At 35.9% G+C, this 26,365-nt stretch overlaps 1 protein-coding gene across 1 annotated transcript in view; it reads left to right on the top strand.

Annotated features, from left to right (window-relative positions):
* LOC139935882 (transmembrane protein 131-like) overlaps positions 1 to 26,365 on the top strand; it is a 66,823-nt gene that overhangs the window by 14,479 nt on the left and 25,979 nt on the right. The window contains exons 4-13 of the mRNA XM_071930496.1: positions 12,859 to 12,945; positions 14,077 to 14,200; positions 16,911 to 17,024; positions 17,525 to 17,647; positions 19,041 to 19,121; positions 21,696 to 21,867; positions 23,164 to 23,282; positions 24,323 to 24,534; positions 24,974 to 25,136; positions 25,706 to 25,876. Of these exons, the coding sequence (XP_071786597.1) occupies positions 12,859 to 12,945; positions 14,077 to 14,200; positions 16,911 to 17,024; positions 17,525 to 17,647; positions 19,041 to 19,121; positions 21,696 to 21,867; positions 23,164 to 23,282; positions 24,323 to 24,534; positions 24,974 to 25,136; positions 25,706 to 25,876 (1,366 nt within the window). The remainder of the gene's footprint in view (positions 1 to 12,858; positions 12,946 to 14,076; positions 14,201 to 16,910; positions 17,025 to 17,524; positions 17,648 to 19,040; positions 19,122 to 21,695; positions 21,868 to 23,163; positions 23,283 to 24,322; positions 24,535 to 24,973; positions 25,137 to 25,705; positions 25,877 to 26,365) is intronic.

Genomic DNA, 26,365 nt, shown 5'->3' with positions numbered 1-26,365 from the left:
GAGGAAATTGTAAATTTCTATTGGAACATTTTAAAGGGCACAGAGGCTTCACCAATGGTAAGGGACAATGCAGGCAAAGTATCAACCAGGTACTCCAATACAGAGATGTTGAAAACAAGCTTGTTGTTAACGATAACAAATGCAAAGTGAACACATTACGTGGATTTGAATCTTAACTTGTGAATCCTAACTTTACATATAGAGCTTCTTGAATCCTCTAACCTCAATCAACATCCAAGCCTTTGGATTGTGGTTGTCATGTCCCAAGCCAAGCCGAAACCAAAAGCTAACTCTTCATGGTTGGTACTCATGGGAAAGTGTTCGCCAATAGAAAGCTACGTACAGTATGGTACTGCTAGATTAATGACACACATCATCATCATCTTCGTGGTTGGCTCATCCATTAACATCAGGCAAATCACAGATTCTCTGAGATTTAATGACCATGTGTACATCAAAATGGCAACATTTATTCTAGACTGAAAAGAATGCAGGAACAAGGAACTGCAATGCGGTTTTGTACTAGATAATCTCATTTTGGAGAGATAAAAGTCTGACCAGAGAGAAATCCTAACTACTAGAAGTCAAGCCAATTTTACATTAAGTTCTTCTGTCTTAAACCAGAATTTATTTGGATGAACCTAGAATCGCTGCTAATCTATTTGGTTTGGCGCCTGTCTGAACCGGGTGTAAGATACTTAAATATTAAATGATGCCTGCCTTCATTCGGAGTACACAAAGATCTCCTTGTACAAATGTAGAACTGCAATTCTGTACATTTTGTTGTTGTAAAAGTCGGTGATCCAGCCTTGCTACAACGAGCAGTGATGATACCTTTCATCACTTACCCCTGGAAGGGAAGTGCTGAAAGTCAAATCTGGTTGGCTAACCAAAAGTGACGTGGGCGCATAGCACGCGCTTGTCAAAATGCAAGTTGTTTGACACAATCCATGACAAATGAATCATGTTTTTACATTGTGACCCTAAAGTGAATACAGTTGGACCATGGTTAGACATATATTCAAAAGATCGGACACTTGTGTGACTTAATGTCTTTTTTTATTTTGATAGAGCTTTTCGTACGTCTTTAAACACAGACGGATGGACCAAAGGACTAAATAAAATATAAATTTCACACTTCCAGGGGTTACGATTGAGTAAGGCATTCGTGGGAAAATAGTGCAACGAGATCATACAACACTGGGAAGGGAACCAGGTTGGTTGGTGATCATAATGTAGACTACATACAGTATATGTTGTAATCATGTACATTGTAGCTGTGAGACCGGACCCTGTGGTAGATACTATTTTATGCAAACTGCAAGGGCCACCGGACCCTGTCTCTTCTCCTTGATTAGTTTGCTGCCTCATCCATTTACAAGCCATTCTATGATCAAGACATTGATTAGAATCCAGCAAACCTAATGAAATGCACCGAACTAAATGCCATGGCATTGAGATTGTCTTGAGATTTCCCAATTTCTGTGTGACATCAAAATGTCAGGCACTGTATAATATGTGCAGTTGCTAAGGAAAAGTAGGAATGGAACATACAACATTAAAGAATGGCTCCAAGGTCAAATTCAGTTTTGTGGTGGACTTAAATTTCAATATTCCAGTCAGACTAGTGGAGCATTGTATTTAACTCCATTTTACAAGGACTCTTTCTATTGGAAAATGATTGCATCTCAAAGATGTATGCAATGCTGGCGCCCTTCAAAATTTGATAACCTGATCAAGCCTGTATTCAAGCCTGCGTGTTTATGACGCTGGAATTGTTCTATAATTAGTCAAACATAAATTAGTGATTAAAATAATCATTAGGTCAGTAATTAGGAAAAAACACTGTTTACACACACGCCAAGTAAATATATCTCTGCTTTGTTCTATAATTAGTCAATCATAAATTAGTGATTAAAATAATCATAAGATCAGTAATTAGGAAAAAACACTGTTCACACACACGCCAAGTACATTCTGCAAGCAATTTTCAGTTGAAAAGCACTTAGATGAAGTTGTCTGTTGCCTCGCGATGTATACACTTGTACATGTTAGTATGTATGCAATAATAAATTAGAGTAGCGGACAGTGTTATTATTTATTCATAACAAAGATCCATTTAGTTCGTTTGTGTTTTAAAACTGCCCTCCTGTTTTATATGGGTGCCATCATACAATCCATTCTGTGCATACCAATATAGTCCTGTGTGTGAAGCCAAATGCTTAGAAATTGTGTTGTTCCAAAATTGAAATTCCTGATGAACGAGTTGCCTGAAGTAAAAAATCATTTTAGCTGAAATTAATTTCATTTTGTTGCCTAGATGTGTCAGGCAGAAGATCATACCCTGTGCCTTTGCATTATGCATGAAATAAACCACGGAATAGCTGCACTGAAGGCAGCCTGAATTAAAACAATTCATAATTGTGATGCTTCAAAATAGATTGTACTGTGTACAGTGATGTACATCATTTGTACATGTACATGTACCATAAAAATTATTTAAAAACATTTTTTGTTTTATCCTTATTTTTTTTGACACTGCCTCCTCAAATACAATGAATTTTGCAGGTTGATTATGCATCAACATACAGTCTTATATGAGGCATACAATAATATAAAATCTGTACTGCACAGGGTTGTTGCTAAAATGCACACTGGTGTCAAGGTTAGACAATGCTTAAGGGTTGTGCGCAATCCAATGCCTTGATAAATTGCAAACCCCTACCCCACCCTCAATCCACAGCGCGTACATTAACGATGATACAAGATGCACGCAGCGTTAAACATGTGCCTTGACTGTCCAATTCGTAACCTCGACACTAGCTACTATTTCACTGACGTGGTATGCATGAGTGGCTGCTGTTAACTGCCCAGTAAGCTTGATTACCATAATTTCAGCGTTGAGCATCTGATCTCTACAACGGTGCACCATCATGTAATGCTAAAAGTAATAGATGTACCAAAGGTCACCTCATCCAGTGAAAGCATTTAACAAAAATTTAAAATAAAATTAGCCACTGTGTCCTCTGCCTTATTCCTTCCAATTTTCTGTGATTTTCTTTTCATTGACATTCTTTGTTCGTTCCGTCTTCCCTATTTGTACACATCTCATTTCTTGTCTCCTCTTTCTCGATTCCCGTCTTTTCATCTTCTCATGTTTCCTCTAGTGTCCCTTTCCCTGCTCTCCGGCTTTCATACTGGTCTTAAAATAACCTGCTGGTGCGCATTCAGTGTCCATTTATATAGAAAATAGATCGCTAAATGTTTTATAGTTTGAGAATTTATTGACAGAAACGGACTTGCTAACTTTTTTGTTGAGAGGTGTATAGGGTAGAAGAAAAAAAGTAATAAATGTTTAAAAACCATTCGCCAAAATGCATTTATGGAGACTTCTTTTGTAAGCATGTACAAGCCCCCGCAATATTGCAGAAACTGGCTATATTGCAGAAATTGCCTGCGAGCCAACAATTACCAAGATCGAGGGGTTATCGACTGGTCTTTTCAAATTTTCAAGCCATTGTTAATACAGAAAAGACAACTTGACAAAGGAACTTTAGGTCACAACAAAATAGTCTGCAATAACTTCCGTGAAAACTCAATACTAAAAATTTTTCTTTGGTATGTAGTATACCAGGACCATATTCTGGTACCTGCTTTGAAACCACCCCACCCCCAACAAGTTGTAGTCAAATACACGGCCTTGATGAAAGCATTTACAGGAGGCCACCTGTTTTTAAAGAAAACAGAAAACTGATTCATACAATTCTTCTTTTAGTTTCAGTTACTAGAGAATCAATGGTTTCATGTGTTACATTATTATAAATGCTTGTAGGGCTTCGTGGGCTGCTTTTTTTGCATTCATTTTCTTCATTAATAAATAAACCAAATATATTATGTATACATTTAAAGACAGTGGACACTATTGGTAATTGTCAAAGACCATACTTCTCACTTGGTGTATCTTATTATATACATGAAATAACAAACCTGTGAAAATTTGAGCTCAATCGGTCTACGAAGTTGCGAGATAATAATGAAAGAAAAAACACCCTTGTCACACGAAGTTGTGTGCTTTCAGATGCTTGATTTCAAGACCTCAAGTTCTAAACTTGAGGGAGCCGATTCTCACAATGTTTTATACTTTCAACCTCTCCCCTTTACTCGTCACCAAGTAAGGTTTTATGCCAATAATTATTTTGAGTAATTACCAATAGTGTCGACTGCCTTTAACTCCATCACTTCAGCACTGAGTGTCGTAAGGTAACAACTTCTGTGGAATTCACAAACACATAATTCACAGATTACACACCATACAATTGATGTTAAACGTAACTAATGTTTGGTTGCCAGTCAACTCGCCCCCACACAAAGTCGCTCCCAGCACAGTCGTCCCCCCATCTCCACAATGCCATTCCCTCTAAAGTGTGAGAAATTGCCATTTGACAATTTAGATTCAGGCAAATATTTTTGAGTGGCCTGGCGAAGATTTCGGCTTTAGCCTTTTAGGAAGACTCTGCAAGGGTCAAATTCAGGCCACTAAGAAACAGTGGTATAAATTTATACCATTTTGGTTGGTAAGCAGTTTGCAATAGCTGCGTGTAGTTTTTTTTTTTTTTTTTTTTTAGATTCATGTAAGTTTAAAAGCGAAATTAACAAAGAGCAATAGTTTAAACATACAAAATAAAGAGAGCATGTATCCCCCCACCCCCAGGCTCAGTAATGTTGGGATGATGCTGGAATGGTTCTACTTAAAATGTTACATCAAGGCAAATGCCTCCCTCGCCTCCTTCAAGTATCAGGCCTGGTGTTTTAGTACTGTACTACATGTTGTGTGCTGGATTGCCTTCTTATTTAAATGAGCAAGTTTCTATGGGTGTTACTTGAGATCCATTACAGGTATCGCCTCAATGGCCAAATTAAAAGGCATCTCTCTCGTTTGATTGCCTTGAAAATTAAGGCTTTGTTATTTTCTCTGCTATTGCAGTTAACAATTTCCGTTGAAAATAGCAAAGCAGAATGCTACACAAAATGTTTTCAGGCACTTCTAAAAAACTTGCTACCCAATATGCATGTAGTGTGCACGAAACACGTTCAGTCTAAATACTTAGCTACATGTACATGTAGATGCAAAATTGCTTTAAAAATCATTCCCTGTACTGTACCGAATTTGGCTTTGGTGCCCCTCTATAAAAGTATTGGTATAAATACAGTACATGATGTATGTTTAATAGTTTAGTACACAAGAACCCCCATGTTTTGTTTTGACTATCACATAAAGGGCTGAGTCACATGTAAAATGTACATTACTTGGAACTGAATTTTCACATAATCTATGACAGCCAATTGAACCAATGAATATTGTGGTTTTTTTCACACCAGTATTGCCTTTGATTAGACAAAATTGTAGTTCACTGGAAGAGGTTGGCTGAGTGAGGTGCAACATTTTAGAAGTAGTAGCCTCGTCTCATGAATTGACTTTCAAGTCCACATCGTGACAGTTTGTCTTGTATTATACTGGGTGGTGTACGGTATAGGCCACGTCATCTTTGTTTACAAAACGAGTGACCTTGTTCCAGGGCATTTCCTGGCAGGGAAATTTTTTGCAATTGTTATCATAATAACTCTAAAAATCTATATAAAAATTACAAGCGTGGAAGTTTTGACATGTTCCCCTTTTTTCTTACATGTAATGAGTGTTGATTAAATGGTTTCCAATTAGTGTCCCCATTTAATTTAATAAGATTTGATATTTCCTTCTATTGAGCTGTGCACAAATGATGTCACAGGTTAGGGTATATAAGCTGGGGACAGTTTTTTACTAAAATCAAGACCTTCAAATTCATGACACTTTTCTTTTGATGCAAAAAGTAAAGTGTGTTTTTGCTGCAAAAATCAGTGTTTTGATGCAGCTTTATTTAGCAGTGCTGCTCAGATATTAACACCGGAATCTGGGTGCAGCGGTTAAAAACTGAAAATAGCGGTAACTTCATTTGCATGCACAACAATACTAAATAACATTCCTAGATTTCTACATTATGATAAGGACCAAGGAAAATTGTGATGTAGGCCTACATACTACTTTTTTTTTAAAAAGCATTCTCATGTTTGATTTTGCATCCCAGAGTCCCATATTTACCAGTCCAAAACTAGAAATTAAAATGAAAAAGTATTTTCTTTACGTATATCGCTCTTTATATATAGTAGATAATATATCTTTGTTCACATAAAGATTGACTTGTTACTGTGCATTTTCTGGTACATTGTAGGTGAGCTCATTTGCATACGCTTTTGTGTACATATACTGCTATAAATTTACATAAAAGGACAAGCAATTTTGCTAAAAGTATGGTGAAATGGATTACTAGATACATGATAAACATTTATCCATGGTACTTCCTCTAAAATTTTATTCAAACTTTTACACCGACATCTGCTCAAAAAAAAGCTCAAAATATTAGATCGATGGTTCCTTCCATGGACCTGTGCACTCATCTGCCCTTTGAACTGTTTACCTGTTGGCAATGTCATGGGTCAAATCATTTGTGAATGCACACATTGCCTGTGATAATTACAACATGACATATCATTGCAGGCAAAGCTAGGCACAGTCCGAAATAAAGTGCATACCCAAGGAAATGTTTTGTTGTAATTAAAGACACTGGACATTATTGGTAATTGTCAAAAAACAGTCTTCTCACTTGGTGTATCTCAACATATGCATAAAATAACAAACCTGTGAAAATTTGAGCTTGATTGGTTGTTGAAGTTGTGAGATAGTCATGAAAGAAAAAACACCTTGTCACACGAAGATGCTTGATTTCGAGACCTCAAAATCTAATTCTGAGGTCTCGAAATCAAATTCGTGGAAAATTACTTCTTTCTCAAAAACTATGTTACTTCTTCTCACAATGTTTTATACTATCAACAGCTCCCCATTAGGCCTACTCGTTGCCATGTGCATGTAAGTTTTTGAGTAATTACCACTAGTTTCCACTGCCTTTAATGCATGTAGGTCTATACCTTTCGTTTTGTTATCTAACTATTCTGCATGTACTGTAAATCTGTCAACTTCCTTTTTTCCACTGATTTGAATGATCAATCATTCGGGGGATCTCCTCAAGTGTTTTTCACTTATCCCATTCAATAGAGAGGTTTTCAAAATGTATGGAAAGGCCTACAGATACAGATAAATCCAATATTGTTGGATGCGCATTAGATTTTGTTCAGCAATCATTGAGTTGTCAGGCCTTGGCCAAATTATGCACATTACATGTATGCACATTGGTAAAGTTTTTGTGAGCAAAACAAATCCAAAACTATTTTTGTATGTTCTTCGTTCATTTAGGGAGTTTGATTGATTTGTTTCATTTTCAGACCCACACGTAAAATGTGTGTAAAGAAAGTTTCCAACATGCTCAGTGAAATACAGACCCTGTATTGCATTTTTCTTATGTTTGTTTACAGATGACTTACATATTTCTTGTATGAATGACACAATTAAAAGGCAAAAATACAAATAAAATCTGTGAAACAGTATTCGTTTGTTTTAGCATCTGTGTATGAACTCCCGTATTGTTAACGCCCATGCAAAGTGTGGACGCTGTGAATACGCATCACATGAATACACATACTGTTAAAATCAGGTTTTTTTGTTGTCAGTAGACCTTTTAAACCTAAATGGAAAATGAATTAAAAATACAAAAAATGCACAGCAGATACATGTACAATGGTTTGATCGATAACTGGTATGGGTTCACTACAAGGAACTTGCACCTACTACATAAACTCATAGACAGCAGGTTAAAGGATGAATTTATTTCAGGGTGTTTTTTTCTTTTTTCTTCAAAATATGAAGTAATTGTCATGAACATGTGAGATATCATTAACAACAGGATGCAGCAGATGGCATTTATTACATTGATTCCTTGAAATTAAATGAATGCAGGTCTAAAGATGCATAAAGGTATAATACAGGATTGGTAGAGGGGACAAAAAAGGTCGTAGACAGTTTTTTATGTTCTGTGTGATCAACCATGTACAGTACATGGAATAACAAACCTGTGCAATTTGGAGTCTAAAATTAGTCCGTTGTGCGAGTCATGAGAAAGTAATGTAAAACCATGGATAAGTTTGAGCATGCAATTTGTAAACACATTTTTTTGTTCATGTTCAATCAACTGAAATCAGCTGTTTTTTTTAAAGGATTTCAGATACAGTATTCACAGGGGGAAGAATGGTTGTACTTTATTACCAGAAAGCTTTGAGCCAAAATTTTGATAATGATGTTTATGATCCTTTCAATCCTGTACATTAAATTTAGTTGTACAAAGTCTGAAGGTTTACAAATACACTAGGTTTTAAAAACAAAACAGAAAGTGGACGGAACATGATTTTTGAAATAAATTGAAGGGAAAGTAATTAAACGCAGAGGCACAGGCTTACTTTTAAGTAAAATGCGTACATGTTACTGTGAAAATGGCTCTGTTGTTTGACATTGAAAGTGATGTACCTTTGAAATTATTCCACTTCATTTCTGAGTCTATTTTTTGCAGAAACCAGAAGAGGAAAGCACACACATTAACTGGTATTTAGTCTGTGAATAGTTTCCAGTCTCATTCTCATTATATATGCACAGGTTATGTGGATGGATTTATTGGACTACTGCACATGTTATGACTGTTATCTTTTTGAAGAGCAAATTAAAATCAATAGGAAGTCTGTGTACAAAGCACACACAGTGTGAAACCTATGCCCTTTTAACCCAATGGCTTTTGTTTACATTTGCTTCCTTATTTGAGTTATGATATTAATATTTTGTTTTGATAACATCCCAGCTTGTAAATAATGATTATATATGTACATGATGTGCAGTATGTGAGTTTTCTGTGTGTTAGGTAATTTGTATGATGTGTACATTACTTTATTATGCATTGAATTTCCAATTTTCATTATGTACAAAATGAAGCTTCAAAGAAGTAGAATTTTTCAGGATATCGGTACAACATGTAATCTTTTCTCCAGAGAAATCAGGCACCAGTTAAATAATTGGCAGATAGAATTTGCCATAAAATTTCAACAGTATTGTTAATTCTTAATTGGATTGGTAGCAATTACAGCCACAAATTTGGTGTAAGTGCATTTTGTGTACATTGTACATGTACATGTGTGTGTGTACAGTACCCAGAAGATCGTTAGTCCAGGTAAATAATTACCCTGAGCTGAAGTTTTCATTGTAGGGATATTAATCGTTCGTGAAATTTACCATTTTCTAACCAAGTGTTGCATGGTTGATCGGTTTTTCTTGAAGTCCCTTGGAAAATCAGCCAGGTCAATTATGAGATGGGCGCCATTAAGCTCTCAGCCAATCAGGAACCTCCATGTGTTGTGTGGCTCTCGTTGAGGCAACACGTTGTCAGACTGGATTGTGTTGTCATGGATGCAACAATTGCCTATTCTTCCCATCAAGGTGTTAGTTGATTGAAGGGGAACTGTCAATGTCAAAAGCAATATTCACACCACAGTAATCCAACAGGGGTCCCGTGCTTAATTTTAGCATGGTTGTAAGATGTAGCAATATTTGAACAGGGACCTTGGACAGAACAGAAATTTTCGTCCTTTCACAAGAGGTACATTTTGTAAAAGTTTTATGCCATAATTTAGCAGGGGAAAGTATTAAAGGGGCTAAAGTCTGAACTATATTACTAAAATGTACAATCATGGTAAACGTTACCATTAGTGTGATCTGACCTCGAGTTGCCGTGACTACACACTAATGCATTTAAAATGAAAATACCATATGATCATACTTCGCTGGAACTGATGAATCTGGTCATTAAGTACTTTTCTCCTCGAGTGTTTTTGTTTTGCTCCCATTAAGGTGTTGGCTTATTGAATGGTACTGTTCATTGCCAGAAGAATAATATGTAACCATGGAATAACAAATCCTTTGTGTGGCATGTTGATATCTGTCCATAAGTTGCCATGACTACATGCTAATGCAGTTTAAACTTTTTGTTGTAGCGTTTTTGTTTTACTCAAGGGACCATTTATATCATGAAACCAAACGTTTGTCAATACGAAGGGTTGCATTCATACTGTGCGCCATGAATAGATGAAGAAACCTTTACTTGGTATTGACACTTTTTTCATTTTCAATCTGTTGCTGTAGGCCTACAGGGTTTGTGCGTAATACAGCAAACTAAATTCCTCTACGCTAAAAGCAACACTTGCAACTTTTGTTGACTTCAGTAGTGTTACATGTACATCGTTTGTTGCCAATTAGGTTTTTTATGTTGAACAGTACATTGTAAACAACTGAGAAAGAATTTATTGATGCTTGTTTGCCTTTGAGTTGCAGAGCAAATAAAAAAAGAACAGCCGATCTAATTCCGCTGCATTTATTATTAAAAAAAATAAAAAAAATAAAAATGTACACATCACCTCAAAACACTATTTTTTTGTTATAATATGCTTGAAGTGTTTTAATGGCTGGGCAGCCATTTAATACAGAACCTTTCACCATCACAATATGCAACTAAATATTACGACCAGTCTACATTGTGATCTTTTTTACTATAGCAATCTTATTTCAAGTGTAGGTGAAAAAATGTGTGAACTCGGGTACCATAGATGCTTAGACTCTAAACAATAGGACATTGATTTTTGGTGTTGATCACAAGGGGCTCGTGATAAGAAGCTTTTCTTAGTAACTACAACCATTATCTAATGGAGGCGTGCTCATTTTATTTAGTCCAAGCCATCACGCACTTCTTTTTAGTATAATGGGTTTTTGTACTATATACAATGTAGAATTTTAGAAAACACATTTTAGCTTGATTTTGTTGTATTGTTATTGAGGAAGCATTATGAAATTAGTATTGTATTTTTTGTGTACAACAGGTTTGCTCTCATGTCTTCGTTACGTTACTTTGAGGGTAGCTGTTTTTTTTAGTTTTACCAGCCCTGGAATAGGGTCACATGGTGGTTTTATGCTAATTTTCACCATTTTTGGTATAAACAGTCAACGCCTTTGTGCCAAGCTCTTTTCTGTTATGGGTAATGACAAATAGTAAAATCTATTTTTGGACTGATGGACTTAAAGGAAGCTGAGTGAAGCTGAATAGTGAGGGTTTATTCATAATGTGATGAAACCAAAGTTGATAAATTTATGGTGTGAAAAGCTCCTTTATATAGGCCCTATTTGACCAATTTGAACCATTCTGAAGTATGCATGTAAAAAAAAAAGAGAAGTTTTTATTATTATTTCATTTTATGAAATAACTTTACTGCCACTTCCTAGTATTTGTACTAACTTATCATTCCACAAGTGACCCACAAAGTGAAAGTACATGCACATGTAATAGTCCCAGCCAATCTCTCCAGGTACATGTACTCAATACGGACAGTTATTTTCAGTAGAACTGTAGTAACTAAGTAGTGTCCCCCCCCAATTCCAAAATCTACTCCAAAGGAGTAGAATAAATAGCCCAAGCACTCTTCACAGCAGAGTTAGATATTGTTACCACAAATTGAATTACATATAGTTCCACAGTGATAAAGTCTGTTTTTTATAATAAATTGTATTGAAGTGCGGAGAGATAATTTACAAATTCAAAATTACTGAATGAAATATTCTAGATTCTGAGGAAGCATACATGTAGGCTGTGTCAAATGTACACCCTGGCCACATAAACATGTATATTTACATGTATACCCTGAGCAACACACTTTCCATCAGTCATAGCCATAGCTGCATCCACCAATTTGGAAGTGACCTTTGATCTTCCAGTACTCGTTCTACCAACTTATCTAATTAGTAGAGGTTTAACAGTAAGCTTGTCATCAGTCAACCTTAACCAGGTATGGGCCATCCAGGATAATCAATGTAAACAAAAGTTGATGTTTTTTTCCCCGAAAAAGAAAAAAATCCTGTCCCTGAACAGTTTTTAATTGTTGCTGTACCTGCTGCTAAATGATTCAAAGAAGCCTAGCAACGTAGTGATGGCTAGCCAGATGACAGTCAAAATTCTCTCCACCTAAATCCTGCTGGCTTATTCATTGCATGCCAGTACTACACTAATTGTTCATGTACTTACAATATAAATGTAGTTATAACTACAAGTTCGTTCCTGGATCCATGGAAATGACAATGTTGAAAAGAAACCACAATATAAGACCAATGACAAAGCTGATGGACCAGTGAAATGACATGCTAATTGGTCCTACTGGCTAGTTATTGAAGAAGTTCAAGGTAAACCCTGCCTCTGGTCACTTAGCTTGGGGGATATCACGATATTATCGAATATTGCGACACTAATTTGGAAACCATTTCAATATCGGATCGATTTGGTTTTAATCGAAATATCGATCGCAATGTATCGCGATATCGATTAAGTATCGCAATATCGCGATGTATTTCTTAGCTGAGACATCTTGCACCCCATAGGTTTGGAGTAAAACCAGAAGAATAGGTCATTAAAACACCTCTCTTATGCTATGACTGTCTCTTCTACAACTTTCACTGGGAGTTTGAAATCTGATGATGTCAAATTTAATTAATCGCGATTATATCGAATATATCGCGATATATTGTCGGCGATATATCGTGAATAAAATAAATCGATATCGCCCAAGCTTACTGGTCACCACACTCCATGGCCTAGAGGAAAAGACATCTACTACAGAATGCTGGTATCCTTGGTTCAAATCCCAACCGGGTAACCGACAGATTTTTTTTCTACAGGGCTTGGAAGGCACACATTGCTTACCATTCATCATACTTTGTTTGAGTGAAAGTCTGTATAATTTCCTCATTAAATAATAATCTAATGCTAATTTCTTTTTCCCTTTTTCTTTCAGTTCCGTTAAAACATTGGGTCTAGGCCTTTACAAGCAATGGAGCCTTGACTTAAGTTTACAACCTCCAATGTTAGATTTTGGGGAACAGTAAGTATGATTGTTTTTAGATGAATCTAGTGTTAGATACTGCCCTATATAATCCTGAGGTTGCTTTCTAGAATTTCAATTTAATTCCCGATTAAGAACCCAGGGCTTTGGAGTGAAAGTGACAATAAAACAGGGGATGAGATGATAAGACCCGATTCCTTGAAAATAACCTTGTTCGATTATGTTGACCTTTGTGAGCATAAACACAATTGTCAATTACGCTTCAAGAAGAATGAATTGTAAAAGTAAACCCCACTATGCTAAGAATAGAAGCTTAGTACTCAGATCTCAGACAAATGTGTCAAATTTCTCTAACATGCATGTGCATACATGTCCAAATTTACCGTTCAATTGCGTGTACTGACTACTTCAAGTGCAGTTTGGCGCGTAGATGATGCGTTGGTTGCATAAGTTTGACAGCTGTGTATTTTAGCGAGAGTAATGTCATTTGTAAGGAGTAAAGATTGAAAAGTACATGTATGTGCACAAACAATTGTGTGAAGTTGGTCAAGGTTAAACATTTTTCTTCATTTGTCATATGAGGAAATACTTTTCAATCAATGTGAAAACGGAAAACTTAATTTAAATCACACATTACCATGTACATGTATTTATTGTCACCCCAGCATGCTAAAACAAAACTACATACTTTTTTAGTGTGAGTGATGATAAATAGTATGATCAAAAGCACACTTGTACCTATCTCTATAGTACTCTAGTATATGATTCATTCAGGTTTTGAACTAGTTTCCGTGGTGACTCAGTTTGCTCAAATATGTCACTCTGTGTAAATGTTTGTAATTGAAAGCAGAAGGGTATAACCATCACCTGCATAGAGCATGTATTTGCTCTATTTGGTCCTTTTTAACCAGTTATTCAGAACAATTTGACATGACACCAAACTTTTTCAAGCCGATTTGAACTATTTCAGAAGCCAGTCAACTTGTAAAGGGATTACACTCATTCCAAATCTGGTTTTCACAAAATTCAAGAAAGCTTGTGATAAGGGTATCTTTATATTAATCTGATAACCCAAAGGTAAATAAAAATGCTTTGACGAAAGAACAGTCTCTACTAAGGCCAAGCCTGCATTATTGATTGTATTCTGTTTATCTCTTGATTTCATTGCAGTGCTATTGGTATGCCTGAAATAGCAACGGTGAGAGTTTTCAATCCACATCCAGAAAACACATTGCGAATGCTCTCTATATCGGGGAGTACGCCGCATTTTCATTGTTCGTTCTTTCAGGAGAAGGTAACCTTTGAACTTTTGTTTTGAAACCATTTACGTTTTACCTCTGAAAGAGCATGTACAGACTTGTGTTTCCTCTTGGTTTGCTTAGACAAATCAGGGTGCCCAACACAATATATTCAATTCAATATGACGTTTATTCCAATCTCTTAATACTACATGTAGCTTCGTACCGGCAATAATTGACACTGAAAAGAAAGCAAGGTCAAGGCACCATAATGCTAACACAATTATAGTCGAGGCAAAACAAACATTGATGCTAAAACTCATTGAGTCTTAGGTCCAGAGTCCATCTATTTGTAGATGTAAAGGAAAGTTGGAGAGCTGTGCACATAAATCCCAAAGATGTGTCAATATTGTGTCACCCAGACACCCCCCCATCCACCACCCCACCATCCTGTCCTGTCTGCTACACGCTCCTTGCACTTGTGACCATTTTAACCACAGTGGTTTAACCTCAAAATATTTGGTGACTGATACCAGTGATAAGATGTTATTCTCAATTGCCTGGTTGCAGAGTAATTGTCAGTACAAGAATAACGAGGAAAATAAAAAAATAAAACATAAATTACACTTGTAGTTATGGTAATTACCTGTCCATTTGCTGCACTCTCCTGAATACTTGTAACTTGTTGTGTTTATACAGGTTTCGAACAAAAGGCAGAACTTGTTTTAAATTATGGCTGTAGGGCTAATATATACACGCACAGAAGTGATTTTCATGCGAACGTTGTCTGGTGTGCTGTATCGAGATTTGATGATTCCTCATGTACTTGTGCATAATAGCAAACTGAACTCAAATGGTTAAGTCTGTAATTTTATGCCTTGGTTAAACCTGTAAACTTTGTTGTCTTCCTCCAGTACTTGAAAATAGGCTCATATGTAGATGGTACATAATCCAAAAGTTAAGTAACATAAAAACCTACTCGGTGAGAAGCTGTTGATGAAAAAGTATTCACTCAAAAGTACTATGTTGTTTAGATAAATGTTCACCCGAAAACAATTGATTTTGAGAATGGTTCATGCATGAATCGTTTCTCAGATTTCTGAGGGTTGGTGTCTGTGTTAGCAAATGCTGCAGCCAGAGGTACCAGCTGTCACCTCACTAATTGTGGATGGGTTCAATGTTCTCGTAAAAATAATGGCGACAGGTTTTTTTCCTCTCTTTTCTCAGCAAGTAGACACTGTAATAAGCTGAAACGTTTACATGTGGCTTTCATGGTACTTTTCTTTATAATTTTGCCTACATATTTAAGTATTAAGCCTACCTTTAACCCTGTCTTTGACCCCATTTTTAAAGTGGATGATGATTTTAAATGTCAACCTTCCTGCTAGTTAAATCTTAATCAACTACTGATTCAGTTGATAAAATATCCCCTTCTTCCTCTTTGCCCTCCTTCATCAAGGGAAAACAAAAACAATTTATCTATGAGTAATTTACATGTACACCTGGGCCCAATTTAATAGAGCTGCTTCAACACAAATGTAGCTACATTTAGATACAACTAAATGGTGCTGATCACAAAGTTGTTAAGCAATGTTATCTCCTTCACACACATAAAGTACTCTTGTGTATTTTCATAAGCAATAAATTAGTTGACTTCTTGCAAATACTTCGTTGACATTATTTTTAGACTTCAGTTTGCTTTCATCACGTAAAGGGACCCCTTTTTTTTCCTGTTCAAAGGTGACACAAAATTACATCTTCAAAGATGAGGTCTTTACAGTGCTTAGAGCCAATGATTCTTTATAAATTTCTAACTCAAAACAAGCCGTTTTTTTTTTTTAGGGGGGGGGGGGTAGAGTGAGTAAATCGTCTTCTCTTTTTAAAATTTTCTTTTTACCAGGGATTTAAATTTAACCTTTCTAAAATTTGGATCTATGAAAATATAACTCCAGCCGAAGAATACATATTTAAGCATATCGTGATCTGGCTATCATAATACACCGTCCTCTAAATACCAGCAGTTTATTTGATTTATGCTCTGCTATTGTACACTCAGGAAAGTGCAATTGCAGCTCTAGGAGACGATCATATTAACGAGCAGACTGACTCAATCTTACATGTAGATAAAGGCCAGTTATGTATCCACAGTATGCACTTAGAGCAAGTCTCTAAAAAATATAAGAAAATGACAACCAATGTTTTCTGCAAACCTTGTTCCTGCTGCATAACGCGTGTAGGGAATTATACGTTATTTTGCCCTTTATTATCGTCATTACTTATTCGAGCACACAATGCAATGAGGAAAAAGGCAAATCCAGGAACTAATCCAAATCAGAATCAACAAAGCCAAAAACAAATGCCTAGTCTAAGAAAAATACAGAATAGCGAAGTCCCATTAACATGACAAGGCAACTAAATGAGCATGAGAACAGCAGAATTATTGTCATGGGAAAAATGATAAAGAATGAGTTTATGAAGGGAGCATGCAACGTTTTTCACAATGAAAATATTAAAACAAATAGAATGTTATCTTTTCCAGTAATGGGCATGGTATTCTTCTTACTTCAATCTGCTTCCTAGCTTTTTTATTTTATTTTGTTTAACCTTCATTGAAATAATATTATATACCTTGAAAATTCATCAAAGAGAAGGTGTTCACTGTAATATTACTCTAATTAAAGGCAATAAAAACTCACTTGGTAAGAAGTATTGATAGTATAAAACATTTTAACACCTTTTTCTTGTCTTGTTCCTTAAAATCCTCAGGTAGTTTCACCAGGAAGCAATACAACATTTGAAATTGTTTTCCTGCCAAGGGTACCAGGCAATGCAGAAAATACTATATTTATTCACACCAGTGCAGGAACCTGTCCATATCAGGTATGGCTTGAAAAGTGAAACTGGAATTTGTTACAAGTCAGACAAGCCCATTTTTCCCACCACGTTGAAATAAGAAGAATTGAACATCCTTTTATGATTGCACACTCGAATAAAATGGAATTAACTTCCTCCATCTAAGTTGTGTTTTTAAACCCAAGTCACGATATATACTATGCAGTAATGTTTGTTGTCATTGTGAGACATCAATAGAAAATAAAAGGGAACCATTTACATGTGTATTTCTACATTGAACATTCACAATGTTGAGACAAACTTTAACACAAACTGACAGAGGCTTAGACTTATCTTGCCGGAAGATTTGTTTAAAATCCTGCTCTGTTTCCTATGTTTGGGTGGGGCCTTGAAAAACAACAATCGGGCAAGTTTCAGTGTTTTTTTGTGTGTGGTTGGTTTGGCTTATTTCCAGTATGTACTGTTTCTCAGACACGTTTTATGATTTAAGTCAAGACATAAGTATTTTGGTTTTTCTTTTCCAACAGGTTTTTGGTGTTGGTGTCCCCAATCCATACAGATTAAGACCCTTCTTGGGGGCCAGGGTCCCCATCAACACAAGCTACTCGCCTCTCATCACAATGCACAACCCGTATAGTTCGGGGCTCATGGTAAGTTAACAAGGGAGGGAGGGGGGGGGGTGGGGTGAGACACAACCCTTGATTCCAGACACTGATCACAGAGCGATGACGTGGAGCGTATGCTGTGAGTCATGTGACTCTCAGTTAACTCTTACGTCCCATGGCATCTGAGTGATTGCTTAGTTTGATTACTGAGTCCTGATGATTCTAGCTGAATTGTTGTACATTGTATCCTGCCAATAGAAAGACATGGCTGGGAGACATCACTTCAAGATGAATACTTCAATTATTCTCTTAAAGAGGGGCTCAAATGTCAAACTCAGTTTTGTGATTCACTCACTGTCCAATAGATTGAGTCCTTTATGATAATGGTGAAAGATTTACTTGTGGAACGTATAGACCTATTTGTGTATGTTGTCAAATGACGTGATGTTTCAACATTTGCTCTAAAAGAGTATCAAATAAATGATCTTTTACATGTACACCTTTTTAACATGCAGTTTAAAAATATTAATCATAAAAGATCTTCTATAGCGCAGAATGTGCCTAAAAAGGCACCCTGGAGGCTTCTCAAAAATACAAGTAAGAAATACAAATACACAATGTATGAGTAAAACTTTTGAACTAAATAAATGTTACTTGGTAAATGTAAAATACAAGCCAATGACAAGAGGTTAGAGACTTTCTCTCCACTTTCATGATCTCTCCATTTATTGGAAAATAAGTGCATAACTAAACTCAATTGACCTTGGAGCCCCTATTTAAAATGCTTGACACAAGTTGTTTTTGTTGTATTTTCTTTTGAAGCATGTAAATTGTCTTAAAATAAGTGCTACCCAACTAAATTTGTTGGTTCACCCTCCAAAAAGGGAAATAGTGAGAAAATCTACTTCGCTTGTATACAATAAAGCTGTGTGTATACTCTACAAGGATTTCCTTTTTCCTGTGTGGTATCAACTTACAAGTTGAGTGTTTTGTCACTTTGACCTTAGATTTAAGTTCAAATTAACATACTTAAAGGCAGTGGACACTATTGGTAATTACTCACTATAATTTTTAGCATACAACTTTACTTGGTAACAAGCAATGGAGAGCTGTTGATAGTATAAAATAATTTGAGAAACAGCTCACTCTGAAGTAATATAGCTAGAAAAAAAAAAAAAAAAAAAAATATATATATTTTCTCACTTGAATATTAAAATACTTCATGCCTAAAGTTTTTTTACGACATCTGAAAGCACACAAATTTGTGCAACACGGGAGGGTGTTTTTGTTTCTGGGATACACGAAGTGAGGATACTGGTCTTTGACAATTACCAAACGTGTCCAATGACTTTAAGTAGTTTTTGGGGGATTTGGGGCTGACTACTATTTGTGCTCATTCCTGCTGACCCAATTCCATGTTATATTGTTTCCTTTATAGGTAACAGAGATGTACTCCAGCGGTGGTGAATTACATCTGGAGTTACCTACAGGGTCACCAGAGGCTCCACAGAACCTATGGGTACGTTAGCAATCCATGACCAAATACATTGAGTTGGAGTTTCAGGTTCCTCTTGTCAACTATTGATTCTTTGAGCCAAAACTCACTGGAAGTTGCAACCCAAACTTGGTTTTAAAGAAACATTATTGACATATATCAGGGAAAGTTTCAGATACTTCAATGAAGTATGGTTTAAAAAAGGTTATTTCACTGTATGTAAAAAACAACAAATTCAAAACAATCAAATGTTGACCCCCCCAAAAAAAAAATCGTCCTGTGAAAAAATTTAACAAAAATCTATAGTGCACATTACTCATACAATTTTCATAAATAGGGGTAGCGTTTCAGTACACCCCAGTGCATAACAAAAATCATCCTTTCATGTGAAATGATATTCAATAAAGGTTTTACGCCATCCATCTTTTTAAAATAATTGTCAAGCAGTGGTTGATGGTGTATACAATGTAGATTGATACGGAAGACATCATATTAGCTGCAGATGAAGGAATAAATGCTATTTGTGGAACTACTTTAAAGTTCAATAGATACTGAATCTGGGTGTGAAATTAGCCTTTAATTCTCTGACTTATTGAGCAGCTGAAATCCTTGGAGTTTCTATAGAGATCTTCTATCCAGGGATTTGTACTGAACGCTGCTGAATGGATGCGGGTCTAGTTGCAGGCATAGTAGTTGTTATATCTCACAGGAGTTGTAGTCTTGAGACGGTATTCAAGGCTCCTGTAGTATTATGAAATCCTGACTATATGAACATGTATTTATAAAGCACTGTCAAAGCAGAGCTCCCTAGCTTTAATAGATGTTAATTTTGCAGCAGAGATAAAGAATATAATTTGCTTAAATTACAGTTACAGCTATGTGTATTCTGAATACTCAGTACTTTCCAAATTTTTGTGAAGAAAGAACCCCCACGAAAAACAAAATAAATCCACAGGCATATCACTCAGGTGGGTTTTGAACCTACGACCTTTGCATTGCTAGAGCAGATGTCTTACCACTAGACCACCGAGCTAGCACAGTGGCTAGAGGCAGTTCAAATCCTAATGATTTAACCAATTTTTATTTTGCATTGGGATAAAGAATATAATTATTTTTTACCTTTACACAAATGTGTATTCAGCATTATAACTCAGTACTTTCTGGCTCTGTGAAAAATATCTACAGGCAAATCACTTGGCGCTAAATACATATCGGTCTAAGGGTAAAAACTACTTTTTTTTTTCACTAAGCAATGTATCTCATATAATTTTGTTCACCTGAGTAAAATTCCAAATGAGAACAAAATCTGCAAAACAGATTTGATGAATGGTTGACACATTTTGAAACTGATATCAAGCTGTTCATTTACATGTACACTGTGATTACAACTGTTATTAATGTAACTATGAGTCACTGCAGCAAAACAGTGCTTCAGCAAACACTTGTTTGAATTTAATGTTTTTGAGATATTGACTGCAAAGGAACAACAACTCAGGAAACTGTGCTTATTGTCGAAACGTCTCCCTACTCACAAATAATGATTAACTGTCTGGACAGTTGTCTAAAATGTAATAGGCCAAGATCCAATCGGCATGACTCTGCAATGTGTGCATTTTAAACCATTTTCTAATGGTGATCTGGCAGACATTCAGGAGCAATCTCTATGGATGTGCTCTCCCATGAAACTGTCACTTGATATCATATCCAATGTCTCTAGACACTCTTATGAAGTACAAGTAGGAAAGATATATAAGGCATTATCAATGTGACGCATGATAAATTGACTTAAAATCATTGCTCGTTTATTTCAAGGAGGACAATCTATTCGATTTACTTCTTCTCTATTTTTCCATTCAGTGATTTCTTTGTAGAGGGAGGAAATCTGACAGATTTTAGAACATTTTTTTTGTTTAGTTCATTGCTGAATTTGATTCAAAACAGCATTGAATTTGACCTCATTTGACTGGCGCAGAAATTTCCTTTGAAATAAACAGACCCAGTTGTTTTTAATATCTGATGACTTTGTGTTTCCAATTGCGCTCTGAAAGAGTATCAATTTTAAGATGTTTTACACCATTTTAACAAAGTTTGAAAAGGACTCTATCTATTGGGAAATGAGTGCATCAATCAAAAAACTTAATTTAAAGAGTCCCTTAAAGGCATGACAACTATTGGTAATTACTCAAAATAATTGGTGGCATAAAATATTACTTGGTAACGAGCAATGGAGTGCTGTTGATAGTATAAAACAGTGTTAGAAACCGCTCCTTCTGAAGTATTGTAGTTTTTGAGCATAGGGTAATTTCTCACTCAAATATTAAAAAGACTTCAAGCCTGAAGCATTTTTTAGGCATCTGAAAGCACACAAAGTAATGCATCAAGGGTGTTTTTTCTTTCATTATTCACTTGCAACTTTGATGACTAATTAAGCGCGAAATTTTCACAGGTTTGTTATTTTATTCATATGTTGGGATACACCAAGTGAGAATACTGGTCTTTTGCAATTACAAAAGGTGTCCAGTGCCTTTAAAGCGCACTTGATGATGTCTTTATTGATGTAACTGATTATATGCAATGTTTCTGTTCTTTCCTGATCAGGAGATACCACCTTATACAACAAGATCTGTAATGAGGGCGAGTTTCACAGGGCGAGTAGAGAGCAATCACACAGCATTCATACGCATCAAGACCAATCACACAAGGAATAGACGAGTGGATCAAGAAGAAAATGAATTGCTCATGTTACCAGTAGAGGTAGAAGTCTCATCAGGTAATGCGATTCCTTTGCTGTTCAAAACCATGAATTCTTAAAAGCTTTGGAGCATGCATAACCCATGAAGATAAGGAAAAAGAACTAGAAAGTCATAAAAAGCTTACTGATTTGTACATGATACTGTAGACAAATGGTACTGATACTGTGGAGCCACTGGTCACAAATGTGGGTTGGTTTTTGCAAACAGAAGATTTGAGTAAAATAACTTTTCACAAACCTTTTTACCCTGTACAACTTGTGAGCGGTATCCTGCTTATTTCGGGTTAGCAGAATTTTTTTTTGAAGTTTGTCAAGCAGAATGAGTGTTTTATCCTCAAATGCCACTTAGCCAATTTGAGTCAAGATGTGACGAACAGATGGTTAAAGTCTTCAGTTTTAAGATTATCAGTAGATATATCCGGACAGACTGACACAACGGTGCTGTGAACATAATGTAAAATGCGGCAGGTCATTCACCTTTTTGCTTACTAAATGCTATACAAGCTGGAAGTAGAGAGAGTTTGATGTGATTCATCAAGTGATCAGGTGGATGTTTTCAACATGCCCTGAATTTAGTGACACAATGTCTCAATGCGATATGTACACCACAAGTTTGATTTTCCATGAGAAAATCAAGACATATCAAAATAGACCGACAATTTTGAAACCTCTTCCATGCCTAATTCAGAATTCAATTTTTAATTTTGTACCAAACTGCCTGCCATAATACAACTATGTAACTCTCATTAGTTCAGGTTGTGATCAGTTCCATGCAAATTATGGATTACCTAGGTCAATTAAGTTAAATTTTTAAGTTCATTTAATATGCCCAAGTATTTGATGAAATCTCAGTGTGTGCGGTGGTACAATTGGATGCATGTGAGAGCATTGTTGCCAAATATAGTCATGAGGTGAAATCTGGACTAATGTATTCCAAAACAAAAGATGATGCATGATGCATGTTACACTAATATTTAATACCAACTAATAACCAATCTAGTTTGGGTTTGTGGCCAAGCATTTCAATCGACAAGGATCTATGTGTGTGTCATATAGTACAAATATTAAATGCAACCCCGTTCTTGCATTGTCGCAGAACATACTCGGTAAAATCTGGCCTTTTTATTTCACTAAGCTCCTCGTGAAATGGAATAGTCCAGATTTCACCTGGCAATTATAATCTGCGACAATGAACTCACATGCATTTATGATTCAATATTTGTATAACATCTTCAAGTTAATGTAATGTAGCCAAAGGTATTCCTGATGTATCAAGTGTTAGTATTTTGCATGTTTTATTTACTCTTTTAACAGCTCCAGGGATATATTCGTCATTAGAGATGTTAGATTTTGGTACACTGAGGTCACTAGATGCACCCAAGGTGCTCCCTTTACACCTCCTCAATACGAGTCCTAAAAGTGTTCAAATAGTGGTGAGTGTCCTTTCTCTTTTCATTTACAATTGTTAGTTTTTCACTTGAAAGTTGAACTTGTTTTATTGTTGAACTCAGCATTCTGCATATTAAATTATGTTATCAACTTTCGTTTGTATCAACTTATATATAGTCCGAACACGTTGCCTTGGATCGGACGAGTTGGTCTATAAAAAGCATTTGTAACCGTAAAAAAAAAAAAAAAAATGCATATGGTTGGAAAGATGTTATAAAAGTAGAATACAATGAGCCACACAAGTTTGCCTGGAGATTGCATGGTTTTCCTTTTACTGTGCGAATAAACACGGTCGGCCATTTATGGGAGTCAAAAATTTGACTCCCATAAATGCAGTTTCGCAATTTCGAGGCATGTTTGTGTGGATTATTGTATTCTACTTTTACAACATCTTTCTACCCTTATCATTTTATAACAAACGTTTACAAACGAATTTCAAAGACCAACTCGACCGATCTAAGGCAACGTGTTCCTTTAAGGATGGTATCAGTTGATAAAGATGATCAATATAAACTTACCAAAAACCATGAGTCGCTCTTAACACTAGCCCTGGGTACATTTTCTAGTAAAAACTGCTATGGGCTAGTAAACACCACTTCTCAACTTGTCGCGTAGGCAACTAAAAAAATATTAACCATGGTAAATAATTTTTTTTAGAAAAAGCGTATATTTTGAGTATGAACACATCAGAAAGATACAATCATGACAATACATTTTTTTAATGTTGCTGATAAAAACATTTTAGTTTTGTTCATATTTCAGAACAAGTCACCTTTCCTGAATGGCGTTTTATTATATCTGTACAAACATTTGACCCACCTGGCATTTGCAAATTATACCGCTGTTCATTCAAATCTTTACATTCTTGTCTTGAATGAGGGAGCACTTCGAACACAGAATAATATGTGTATCAATGAGATATACTCACCGCATGATATCATGTTACTCACATACTGCCTACACAATTGAAAGGAGGGGCTTATTTTTTCTTCAGTGGTAAACTCATTCCTGTTTCTCCCCACAGAGCATATCGTCAATGAGAGCCAACAATGCAATAATGATAGATTTTAAGCCGCAGGTTCTCAAGCCGTCAGACACCCACACAAAAGTAGCCGAAGTCACATTTCACCCCCTCAAGGCAAATACATCGCGTCTGTGGTCGGGCAAAATCATTGTTAAAACCAAAGATAAAAATCTCAAACTGCAGATCCCCTACCAGTCACATGTGTTACAAGGGTAAGTAAATACTTGCAGGATTTTTCAAGATTTTTTTTGATATTTATGATAAAAGAAAAGCAGTCACCAAATGTAAATATTAAACAGTCCACTCCTGCAGTTATTGTTATTGTCTTTGAATAGATTTGATCCTTTAAAAAGAAAAAAAAAATATGTAAAGATCATAAGAATTTGTGACTTTTCATTTTCTGGAATTCAAGTGAGAAATTACCTCTTACTCAAAACAAAGTAACTGCAGAAGGAGCCATATCTCACAATGTTTTATACTGTCAATAGCTCTCCGTTGCTCGTTACCATAACAGTTTTTGTGCTTAAACACATTTTGAAAAAAATGTATCCAGTACCTTTAATACATACCCACGTGGTCAGTCTTCAACCGATCAGAGTGCATAAACTCTTTCAGGTTTTTTCCTAAATTCAATTGTGGATTCTATTTCAGCACGTTGAGCTGTGACCAACAGAGTAAGCTGTTCCAGCTATCATCTCAACTAGTAGACTCAGGAGAAACAGTCATCAAACCCTTAGTGCTAACAAACTATTTTAACTTCACGCTGGTCATACATCAAATCAGCTTTCCAGAAGAAGTCCACAGTATTTTAAAGGTAAGAATCCCATAATACAAACCTTAGCCCTAGCTGCCCCCAAACCCATCAGAATCCACTGGTAGGTTTGTCTTGATTATGTTAAATTGAACCCCCCCCCCACCTCACCCCTCACTCCAGCTGAGGTGGTTTATGTTATGATGGTTATTATTTTACTGATGATTATGATTTATTCTGCCGAACTTTCAACTGACATGCAACAATACAAAAAATCTGATATTTGTTACTGTTCGGTAATGCCCTTGCCCTTTTAACAGCAAAGCATTTGGGCCCACTTTCATAAAGCTATTAAGCAGAAAATACTGCAAAAATTGAGTGGGGTGCCAGCCACGACAATGCAAACTTATGTAATTTTGGCTGGTAACCTTTTTCTGCTAAGTAATACTATTCTGTGTTTAGCAAGTTGTTGTGCTAATAATAGGCTTTATGAAATTTGGCCCAGGCCGGGAATGTTTAAGATTATACTGAACGATCTTTTAAGGTATCAATTTGAAAAGGGTCAGTTGACCTCTTTTCTAATTTTTAAAAAGCTGTCACTGTTGGTCACATATTATTACTGTCTCTCCTAGGTGTCTGGCTTTGATGAAGTCTTAACCATAAAGCCTCAAGAGACGGATTCTTCACTTTCCATTATCTTTTCGCCCAACGCATCCACAAAACCCATTGAGACAACACTTAGGCTTGGTACCAACGCATCTATGTTCTCTATGGGAATACATGTATACACAGGCAACTTACAGGTATGTGATTTTTTCACACTTGATTAAAGTAACATTTTAAAGAAATGCTATCATCATCGGAAAGTTTACACTAAGAAATATTTGTGAAACTTGTGAGTTACTATTAAAATTAAATTGAAACCATTAATGTGCCAATTGACATCAAACTACATGAACACTTCAACAGGTTTAAGTACTGTTACAAAATAACACACCAAAACAAAACATCTAGGAAAAACCCCCCAAAAAAGCCAAGAATTGCGAAGCATAGTTTGTGAAAAATCCATGGGGATTGTTTTAATTTAATTCGAGAATTTTTGGAAATGTTCTCATTGTGCCTTTGTAGTTGTATAGGATTCCAGTGTGTTTCAAATTGAAACATATTATCAAATTGATACCTGATATTGCAGACTTTTATGAGTTGAATGACATGTGAGAAGTTAATGGCTACACATATACGTCACCGCAAGTCTTACATGAGCTTGTATGATGTATGATTTGATCAAGCGG

This window comes from Asterias amurensis, chromosome 4 (assembly GCF_032118995.1).
Source record: "Asterias amurensis chromosome 4, ASM3211899v1".
Classification (NCBI taxonomy): Eukaryota; Metazoa; Echinodermata; class Asteroidea; order Forcipulatida; family Asteriidae; genus Asterias; species Asterias amurensis.
Note: the sequence above shows the minus strand (reverse complement) of the source record. Positions and strands in the feature narration are given on the sequence as shown.